General features: G+C 40.2%; 1 protein-coding gene across 1 annotated transcript; it reads left to right on the top strand.

Moving 5' to 3' along the window:
* Positions 1–175: 175 nt before the first annotated feature.
* On the top strand, positions 176–5,384 carry LOC106001524 (diphosphoinositol polyphosphate phosphohydrolase 3-alpha). The gene is made up of 2 exons (XM_013036618.1): positions 176–675; positions 5,304–5,384. Exons 1-2 carry the CDS (start codon positions 176–178, stop codon positions 5,305–5,307), a joined length of 504 nt encoding a protein of 167 aa, XP_012892072.1. The 3' UTR covers positions 5,308–5,384.
* Positions 5,385–11,429: the final 6,045 nt, after the last annotated feature.

The raw sequence follows: 11,429 nt of genomic DNA, 5'->3' as shown, positions 1-11,429 counted from the left end.
AGCAGAGGCGCTACCGTCTCCAGCCGCCCGCCCTCGTTCGCTGCGTCGCTCGCTCCCTGGCCCGCCTGCCCTACCGCCCGTCCGGCCCTCTCTCGGCAGTCGCAGTCGCAGCCGCAGCCGCCGCAGCAGCTCCCGGTGTCCGCGCGCGGCCCGCAGGGCACAGCCGACTCCGAGGATGAAGTGCAAGCCGAACCAGACGCGCACCTACGACCCCGAGGGCTTCAAGCAGCGGGCGGCGTGCCTGTGCTTCCGCAGCGAGCGCGAGGACGAGGTGCTGCTGGTGAGCAGCAGCCGCTACCCCGACCGCTGGATCGTGCCCGGCGGCGGAATGGAGCCCGAGGAGGAGCCGGGCGGCGCGGCGGTGCGCGAGGTGTACGAGGAGGCGGGCGTCAAGGGGAAGCTGGGCCGGCTGCTGGGTGTCTTCGAGCAGAACCAGGACCGCAAGCACCGCACCTATGTGTACGTCCTCACCGTCACCGAGCTGCTGGAAGACTGGGAAGACTCGCTGAGCATCGGCCGGAAGCGCGAGTGGTTCAAGATCGAGGATGCCATCAAGATCCTGCAGTGCCACAAGCCCGTGCACGCCGCGTACCTGGAGAAGCTGAAGCTGGGCGGCTCCCCGACCAATGGAAACTCCGTGGCCCCGCCGTTGCCTCCGCCCGAGAGCCAGCCTCAGTAAGTCCCGCTCCCTCCCGCGCCGACGCTGCGGTCGCCGCCCCCCCTCCCACCACCGAAAACCGGTCCCTCCAGCCCGCAGCCCTCGGGAGCCCCTCAGCTGCCATGTGCGTGCGGTCGGTCGCGCGGGCAGGAGCGAGGCTTCTTTTGTTTCCTTGGCAGGCGGACCTCCGAATCACGCTGCGAGCTGTCTGGCTTGCCAGGCTGCTCGCAGACAGTTTGCACGTTTTGCAGACGCGATGGAAATCGCTTCTTGGTGACACTGCAGTGTTTCCCTGAGCCCCGCCGGCAAACCATTGCCTGGCAAGGTGCCTTCGCGGCCGGCCCTGCTTGTGGGGGGCGGGGGCGGGGCGGGCCCGCTGATGTTTTTGTTTGGGTTCCCCCCTTCATTTCCATATGTTTGTGCGTGAGTGTGCGTGCGCATTTCTGATGCCAGGCTACTGCTGGCTTCTTCCTTGCCTGGTGGAGGCCTTTAAATTCCAGCCGGCCTGGTCAGGGTGGGCATCTCCTGTTGTTTTCTCCTTCAGCAGCCTTCCTGCTTGTCAGCGATCCCTTCTGGGGTGGGAGTGGGTTGCAAGAATCCATTTTAAAATTATAAAAAATAAAAAAGGAAAAGGAAAATCGTAAATTTTACATCTTATGTTTTCTTCAGCCAATAGTAATTTTAGCTTCAGAGATGGGTTTTGATATGCTCCTGTCAAGACAATTCTTTGTGTATTTCTATGTAGACATTGAGAGAGACAGAGACAGAGAAATTTTCACACTGGGCAATTCCTCACTACTGACTTGACACGGCCATTGCCTGTAGAGTTTACGAGGTTTTGCCCTAGAGAATAGGTATTTCTGGGTAATTGCTAGGGAAACATCTTCCCATGAAACCTGTGTTCTGGACTCTCAAGTGCCACGTTTGGGTGGCTAGAAGAACCTTGGTTCTCTCACGATGCATGTGTGATGGGAAGTGGTCTCTCATATTTGTCTTTAGTATAAACCTAGTTAAACTTTGCTAACTCAAGCAAGCAGAGGAGTGTGAGCTTTGGTAGTGATTGCATCCTAGTTGAGTGAGTTAATGCTCCCCCCCTCAGCTGTCATGGGCATCCCAAGACCTTAGGACACCCCAGCAGTCTCACTAATGGGACCTGGAGCAAATGTCTTTGCAGCCCAAAGTTGGTTGTGCTCAATTTTGAGTACTCCCATTGACATTAATACTTGCTTGACAGCAAACACCCCATCTAAAAAACCTGTCTTTTGGAACTTCCTCTATTCATGGAGCTATGTTTGAAGTTAGGTGGAATGAACGCTTCCTTTGGAAAATAATTATTGGAGATGGAAAGATGTTTAAACACAATTATTGCTAAAGATTTACTGGGCATATAATCTTTAAAAATTATTTGCTGACAGTCATCATATACATGGAGGAATGCATAAAATCTTAAAATCTTAATTATAGAGTTTAATGAATTTGCACATAGTAAACACAGATAACCAGAATGCAGATCAAAAAGTAACATTGCCACTAGCCCAAAAGCTCCTGAATTACTCCTCCCAATCTCTACATTGCTCTGCTGTCACTAATACCAGGGAATAGTTCTGATTTTGAATGATACCTATATACCTTTTGCTAACAGTTTGTGGGTTTTTTTGCCTTTTATCATTCATAGTACTATAATATTTTTCTTCATTGAATTTGAGTTGTAATTTCACGAATTCATATTGTTATATGCTACTAAAATGTGTCACATTTTCTAAACAAATGTGGTTTCTCTTTTTAAAAATGTTTGTTTACATTTAAATAAACATAAAATATAAGTATCAGATTACCAAGCATTTTCTGCACTAATATTTCCAAAGGAAATGGTAAACTGGAATGTAAGTAGTTAAAAAATATGTCCATGTGATTTTTTTTGTTGCTTTGTATGTCCCTCCCCCATGGTATAACCCGTTTTCACTGTATTTGATGGTGGTATAATTTGGGGAGGGGAAGGGAAAAAACAAAATGTTTAAGTAGGGATACAGGTTGATCCATTGCAACAATGAGATGTACAAGACACTATGTCGAAAAACGAACTTTGTAATTTGGGGGAGGGGATGTAGTTGTGGAGGTGGGAGGGAAGGGATGGTAGGGGGAAAGCAAAGGAGGAGGCAATGATGCTTGATAAGAAGTGTACTCATTTCCTTGCTCATGTAACTGTAACCCCTTTCTATAGTTTTTTCACAATAAAAACGTATTAAAAATATGACAGAATAATACTTGTAGCTCATACCCGTTATCCTAGGTATTCAGGACAATGAGATCTGAGGAAGAACATACTTGATCAAATGCCAGTTGGAGCAGAAAAGTCCATGGGAGTTTTTTCAGCTTGTTAGAGGAAAAACATTGTATTTGATTATACTATAAAATACTATACTAATAAAATTCCCGCCCCCTCTCTTTCTCTCTTTGCAGTACTGGTGTTTGAACTCAGGGCCTAGGTGCTATCCCTTCACTTTTTCACCCAAGTCTAGTTCTTTACCATTTGAGCCATAGCTTCACTTCCAGCTTTCTTGCTTGTTAATTGGAGATAAGAGTCTCATGGAATTTTCTTCCCAGGCTGGCTTTGAACTGCAATCTTTAGATCTTAACTTCCTGAGTATTGCATGAGCCATTGACACCCAGCTTTAACAAAGTGTTGTTTAGGGTTTTTTTTGGCAGTATTGACGTTTGAATGCCAGTCATGAGAGGAAAAAGCCAAGCAAGTGTGCAAAACCCAACTGTGCATTAGTGGTTCAAGCCTGTAATCCTAGCTACTTGGGAGGCTGAAATCTAAGTATCGCAGTTCAAAGCCAGCCTGAGCAGTAAATTTTATGAGACTAATCTCCAGTTAACCAGCAGAAAACTAGAAGTAAAGCTGTGGCTTAAATGGTAGAGTGCCAGCCTTGAGTGAAAAAGCTAAGGGATAGCACTGAGTTCAATCACCAGTGCCCACACAAAACAAGTTTATCATATAGTGTAATTGGATTATTTTTTGTTTCTTCTGACAAACTGAAATACAATGAACAGATATATATGTACATAATACATATATATACTCACATAATAGATTTTTAGAATACATTTTCAGTATAATTTAAGTAGGATTTTTAGAATAGATTTTTTCTGTATGAATTAAGTAGGTTTTGTAAAACAGTATAAAAGTTTTGTCCAATAATTAAAAGCTCCTTTTAAGACTAACTCAATAATCAGTTTAGTCTTCCAAAATAGTGATGTACCACAGGGATTAATTTTTTCTTCCTGAAACTGTTGTAAGCCACTTACACATTTTATGATTGTATCAGAAATGCACAGTTAACTTTTATTGTCTTTCAATTAAAAAAGGAAAAAGTTTTCATCACAGATAATTGTGATTTTCAGTTATGAATCAAATTTAATTTCTTCACATTTTATACATATTCTGCACATTTTTAGCTGCTCAAGTGTTTTTTTTCTGGTTTTGTTTTGGTGATTCAGTTTGAAGTATGCACCATACCACTAAGCTCTCAGCCCCGTGGTTAAGTGTTTTATTCTTGCACATGTGTAAAGAGCAAACAAGGAAATGTAGATACCTAGATATACTGGAAATGTTTATGTGCATGCAGATATAAAATTTGTGCAAATATAAAATTTGTTACCCACACTTTAAAGAAAACAATTGTAAAGAGGTAAAATGGTTCAATTGCTTCTTACTTTCTTTCATATAGATCCATTTAAGGTAAGATAGATATGCTTTAAATAGTGAAGCACCTACCTGCCTAAGCAAGTGCGAGAGACTGAGTTCAAACTCCAGTACTGCCAAGAAAGGAAAGAAAAGATCCATATAAGACTGGCAATTTGTTTATACTTACTAATTATAATAAATGTAAGTATACAGATGGCTAGAGCTTTCACTTTCAGGCTTCCTTTGTGGAAGAAGCTGCCAGATACTACCAAAAAGAATTTCATAGGTATTTTTTTGTAGTTTTCTCTAGATAATTTACTGTACTATATTTAGCAGACTTGAAGCACTTTCGAGCAAAGAGCACTAGGAGAACTGGAAATCACTATGGAGATTACATTAAAATATGACATTTTTATGAGAGAACTTGATGTAATAGAAACGACATTGGAAGTCAGACAAACCTAGTTCCAGTTCTTATTCTGTAGCTTTAGCTAAGTTATTTAATTATCTCCTGCTTACGTTTTTTCAAAATCTGCCACCAGACATACTAAAAATAGATACTTCATAAACTTCTACAATGAGAAGCCTTTTCTGACTGAGGCTTAAATCCTATTCTATGTGAATGTTACTACAGTTGGATTTAATCTATTGGTATCACTGCATGGCCACCAGCCTGAATGACTCCCATTAGCCTAGAGTCAAGAACATAGAGTTTTATGTTTTATGTCTTAAATTTACATTCCCCTTTTGCAAAACTTCTGGTATCATGAGTTTCCTGAGACTTTTTGGGGCTGCGACTCTCTTTGAATTGCTGATCCAGACACCTATAGGATTTCCATTAGATGATTATGTGACAGTTTCCCAAGTACCAAGTGATTGATAAACCCTCAATAATTTTGTCAGTGGAAAAAATTGTTAATGTAAGGCTCCTAATTGTATGTTGCTGTCTCTTTCCAGATGAGCAGTAAAGATGTTCAGGAATCATTGATGTGAATCCACTGCACGATGGATTTGTCAACTTCTAACGTTCCCGAGGAGACAGCTCATCTGGTTTTCCTCTTACATCTTGGGACATTCCTTCCCCGTCTATTCCACTGACTCTTCTTGCTCTGGTTGTTGTACTGTTGTACGTGAACAGACTTTAACTCAGCACCTATAGCCTTTTGTTGTGCTTTTCTGATGTGTCTGCCTTTGCCATTAGACTGTATCTTTGAAAGCAAAGACTATTTTTCCTTACTCTTTGCATTTTCTGCATCTGAGACACTACTTGAAATATGGTTGGCATCACTGAAGGTCTTTGATTCAATTAATATTTTGTAATCCCTGTGTGGCAAAACATTCCCCTCCCAATCTGGTGCTAGTAGAGTATATGCTGTCTAAGCACCATACATGTGGCTTTTGTGATTCAGGTGTTTCAGAAACATTTCAAGAAAGTTTAAGATGTTCAAGGACATGAATTATTACTCAAATTTCTATGTCATACCGCACAGTGGCTTGCACAGTTTAAAGAGTATGCCATCACTTAAGGCAACATTTTGTAGAATCAGTCCTTCGTGTAACAACTTTAGTGTTTTTGTACTGTTGTTAATTTGCTTAAAAGTTTATTCAAAAATCACTTGCTATAAAGGTAATTGTAAGAATAAATACAATAAATGATATTGTGTTTTTCTAAAAATTTAAAATAATATGAAAATAATACATTTAATTTTGTTTGTGATGCTCTAATCACTACTTACATGCCATCTTAACATCTTAAGGAAGAAAACATTGCTATTCTCAATTTGCAGATTCAATATAATGTGATATCTAATGCCAGAGCCAAGAAAGACTGCTTAGATAGGCACTTTCAAAGTTAATTTTGTCATTTAGTTTGCCTAGGTTTCTTTTGCCTCTTACTGTTCCAGTTGGCCATAGTTTCTAAAACTTTTCTATATACTCAGCTTTTCCCCCCACTACTTTCAGTATATGAAAATTCAGGGGGCTCTGGTGGAACGCTACATTGTCACTTAGAAAAGACTATTGGGTAAGATACTGCTGTAAAGAGGTAACAGAAAATGAAGGATTTGAAGGGGGACTTGGGTCAGCTGCTTCTAGGAGAACAACTTTAAGAAAAGCGCAGACGTTCATTGAGTTTGGTCATCATGGGGTATGTGATGTCAGCACTCTTCTTCAGCTCCTTGAAAAGGCCCAAAAATAGCTCTTAAAATGGTAGTTTTTTCTTTTGCATTATAAAGCAATTACCTTGGGTAAAGCTTGAACTCCGTTGCAGTGTTACACCTTGCTTCATGGTACTAGTGAAGTGTATTGATTGTGTCTCAAAATCTTAACAGGATTTGAAATAAAAACACATCTTACAATTTGTTTTTAAGTGTGATATGGTCAGTACTTTGGTCATGTTTTTTTTAATTCTTTTAGAGAAATGTTCTGAAAAAAAGGACAGATACAGTATTGCTATTTGCTTCAGTATAATCTGAGGGTGGGGTAGGTGAGTGCATAGATGGAATAAGATTGGTTCTGATTTTATTATTATTGAAGTGGTGTGATGGATGTTTGAGAATTCATTATACTATCCTCTATACTTTTGTATATGTTTGAAAATTTGTGTAATAAAAGTTCAAAAAAGTATTCTTCAGAGTTTGCTTGTAGGCCCTTATAATTTAAGTATGGAAGGTTGGTCAGAACGCAAATTCATATTTCAGAAAGACACCCTCACTCTCACCAAAACTGTAACTTTTGTTCCCAAGTGAAACCCATTGGCAGACTTCTCTTCCCTTAGTTAATTTTTGGCTCGGAATACCTACTAGTATGCCAGACATGAGCATAGCAACAGACACATTTACAACATTCTTCATTCTACAATTTATTGCTTAAAATACATAATTTTTCTAATTACAAAATTTATCTTCAGAAAGTTAAAAAGCATATACAAATGAAGGTCAGGTACTAGTCAGTGGCTCATGCCTGTAACTCTAGCTACTCAGCAGGCTGAGGTATGGCAGGCAGTTCAAAGCCAGCCTGAGTAGCAATGTCCAGGCTAGACAAAAAAGCCTGTGAGACTTAATCTCCGGTTAGCCACCAAAAAGCCAGAAGTGGAGCTGTTGCTCAAGTGGCAGAATGCTAGATTTGAGTATGAAAACTCAGGGACAGTGCCCAGGCCCAGATTTCAAGCTCCAGGTCTGGCGCAAACACAAATACCAAGTTACATAAGGTCATTCTATCCAGAAATAACCAAGTTTTAAAAAAGCCATACAAACATTTCTCTCATTTTTCCTTTCCATATGTGTGTGTGTGTGTGTGTGTGTGTGTGTGTACATATATATATATATATATATATATATATATATATTTAGGTAGATACGGATATAAAGATGGCACATGATTTGTATCCACTATAATATTGGGAAAAAAAAACATGACCCTTACATTGTTAGACAAACATTGCAGAGCCACCTTGCTCTTCCTAAGAATTTTTTACATTGATGCTCATGGCCATTGTGGAATATGTGCTGTATGTGCAGAAAGTAAGACAAATCTTGAGTCTGAAATAGACCAAGCTATGCTATAATTACATATAATAGGCCTGTTTGGTTTTGGCTTATTTCCTACTTGTTTCACTGCCAAACAATGAAACTGGGGTGAGATATCAAATCTGTTGAGTGCTTTCTTAAGTTACACATCTGTAACACACTGGTAAAAAGTAGGCCGGCTATCACCTTACCTGTCTTACACAGTGTTAAGATTTCACTAGCTACTCAGCAAGCTATGGTATGACTGCCTCTGACCATCATGTACTTGCTCTTCCGCTGGACACAGTGGTAAACAAGGGCGCCACCACTCAGGGAAGAGAATCAGGATTTACCCTTCTATGATTTTTATTTTTTGCATACACTGGGGCTTGAACTTGGGGCCTGGGTACTGTTCCTGAGCTCTTTTGCTCAAGGCTAGTGTTCTAACCATTGAGCCATGGTTCCACTTCTGGCATTTTGTGGTTAATTGGAGATAAGGGTCTCACAGACTTTTAATACCTGGGCTGGCTTCTAACCGAGATTCTCAGATCTCAGCCTCCTAGAATTACAGGCATGAGCTGGTGGCGCCAGGCCCTTCTACATTTTTTGCCCATATTGTGCCCTTGCTTGTCCCTAATTTCCTACAGCAAGCACTGTAGGCTATGTGGTAGAAATGTTAATATACAGAATACAGTGTACAACTACACCATATATCCTAGAAGGGTTGGACCCTTACTAGTCTAAATGGCATGGGGAAATGCCCTGGCCTATCTCCCAATAGCAACTACTATCAAAAACTGAAATTCTGAACTTTGAAATCATAGCTGTGAATGACTTGTTCCCAGAATTCCAATCTCCTCTTAGCACTTGAGAGATCTCAAATTTGTATTCCAAGAATGAAGAGTTGGGGCCTGAATTCAGTGAAATTCAAAGATATACATAGATGGAAGGTATTCACATAATCAGCTTTTAGGAAAATGCAAATTAAAACCATGATTCAATGAAATGAAAGTTCTAGGCTGTGAAATGAAATCAAGCTTCATCTTACCTCGTGTCATGCTCTCTGGGTTGAAAATAAAAAAAATAATTAGGTGGATAACATGTAAATGTTAACTCAGTACTTCTTTTCTGGGATGGTAAACAAACAAAAAAGTCCACTGTGAAGAAGCAATGTGAAGAAGCTTGCTAGTTACGTTTGAGAATTTGGACTTCTTTGGGGCCAGTAAGAGAATAGAGGGCTCAGGGCAGGGTAGGTAATTCCCTTTTCCTTTTGTCTACTTCATCAAATTTAAGCCTCATTTCTCAGATGTTAAAGGAAGATTTAAGGTAGACTGCAAAATCATTCTTAGCAGGTAATTCCAGCAATGGCATCATGCTCCCTAGTGGTCATTATAGGATTTACCTTGCTCCTGAAGTATTTTCAAAATTGATTAATGTGGGTGCTGGTGGCTCACACCTGTAATCCTAGCTACTCAGGAGGTTGAGATCTGAGGATCATAGTTCAAAAGCCAGCCTAAGCAGAAAAATTCTGCGACTCTTATTTCCAAATTATTAACTAACAAACCAGAAGCAGATGTATAGCTCACGTGGTGGCGTATCAACCTTGAGAAGAAAAGCACCAGTACTCACATAAAAATAAATTGTGATTAAAATGTAATAATTAGACACATTAATGGAGTACAGTATATGTAGATGCATGCACAGTGTGTTCTGATCAAATAAATAATAACATTTCTCCATTCATATAAAATATTCATTCTCAATGTTAGATGTGAGGAGGTAGATTCCATTAGTCTCAGTTCAGCTGGGAAAATTGAGGCTAGCAAGGTTAAGGAAAATGATACAGATATGATAAAGTATAAACCCTAAAAGTAAATTCACACAAATTTACCTTTTTTTCTTTTTGAAGATAGCATCTCATTATATCCACCAGGCTAATCTTGAATACCTTGGCTGAAGTTATCCTTTGGCCTCAACTTTATTTTGCACAACATCTGATTGATTGGGATTAGAAGAATGCTCCAAAGTTCCAGTTCCAACTGTTTTTGGTTTTGTACCCACCCTCACACTAGCACAGGTGAGGATATAACCAGGAGGGCTTGTGTATGTTAGGCAATGTAGCCCTGAATTTTAAAATATTACCTTATCAGTTTTAGAAGTAGCAAACTCCAGGGGCTAGAAGTGTGCTCAGTAGTAGAGCACATTCTTAGCAGTGTGTGTGTGTATATATATATATATATTCCTAAGTTCAATGCCTAGCATCAATAATGGGGCATGGGTCAAATTCTATATCCATCATATGATGTTTAGCCAAACACAATGTACCTCATATCAAAATGACTTAGGGAAGTAAAAATAAGAACCAAACCATAGGAGTCTTGGATTAATCAGAGAAATTTGTGACAGACCCAGAGGGGAACAAAAATGAGTAAAGTTGCTGACAGTTTCACAATTAGGATTATGAGTTTCTTGGTATCTAAAGAGTTTTTGATTGTGTAATGTTTGAATGAACATATGAAAATCTTCAAGGCCTTTCCAATGCCAAGCACCCCAGATTTTACTAGAGGTGAAAAGCAGTTCGTGGAGGACAGCTACTCTTTTCAACAAATTAACTGGAGCAACTAGACATTGTAAGTACAACCAAAGCAAACCAAAGTCAATTTTGGCTTGAATCTCACACTTCAGGCAACATTTAATTCACTGTAAAAAGTGTCAAACTACACATTCTTAGAAAAAAGAGTAGCAAAATCTTTGTTATCAATTTAACACAAATCATGATCCATAAAAGAAAAAAATCATTAACTAGACCAAATCAAAATTAAGAGCTTTTATTCAGCTAAAGATCCTACTAAAGGATGAAAGAGTCATGTGCTAGTGACTAACACCTGTAATCCTAGCTACTCAGGAGTCTGAGACCTGAGGACCACAGTTCAAAGCCACTGTAGGGAGGAAAGTCTGTGAGACATTTATCTCCAACTAACAATAAAAGGCTGAAAGTGGACTGTGGCTGAAGTGACTGAGAGCCAGCCTTGAGTGCAATAGCTAAAGGACAGCACCCAGGCTCTGAGGTCAAGCCCCAGTATCAGCACACACAAGAAAATGTTTATTATAAAATGAATTGAAACAAAGAAAGTGCCATGCACTGGTCACTCACCTTTAATCTCAGCTATTCAGGAGACTGAGATCTGAGGATCTCAGTTCAAAGCTAGCTTGGGCAAGAAAGTCTGTTGGACTTTTATCTACAATTCACCACCTACAAGCAGAAGTAAAGATGGAGCTCAAGTGGTAGACTGCCAGCCTTCAGCAAAAACACTTGAATTCAAACTAGGGTACACAGGATGACCCTATGTCCAAAAAAGCCCCACATCATAACAAAAAAAGCTGGGTGCTGGTGGCTAATGCCTGTAATCCTAGCTTACCCAGGCTAAAACCTGAGGATGGCAGTTCAAAGCCAGCCCAAGCAGAAAAGTCTGTGAGATTCGTCTCTAGTTATCCACCAGAAAACCAGAAATGGAGCTATAGCTCAACGTAGTAGTTCTCTAACTTTGAGCAGAAAAGCTCAAGGATAGTTTCCAGG

The sequence above is a fragment of the Dipodomys ordii genome, unplaced genomic scaffold (assembly GCF_000151885.1).
Source record: "Dipodomys ordii isolate 6190 unplaced genomic scaffold, Dord_2.0 Scaffold305, whole genome shotgun sequence".
Lineage (NCBI taxonomy): Eukaryota > Metazoa > Chordata > Mammalia > Rodentia > Heteromyidae > Dipodomys > Dipodomys ordii.
This window is presented reverse-complemented; position numbering and strand designations above follow the sequence as displayed.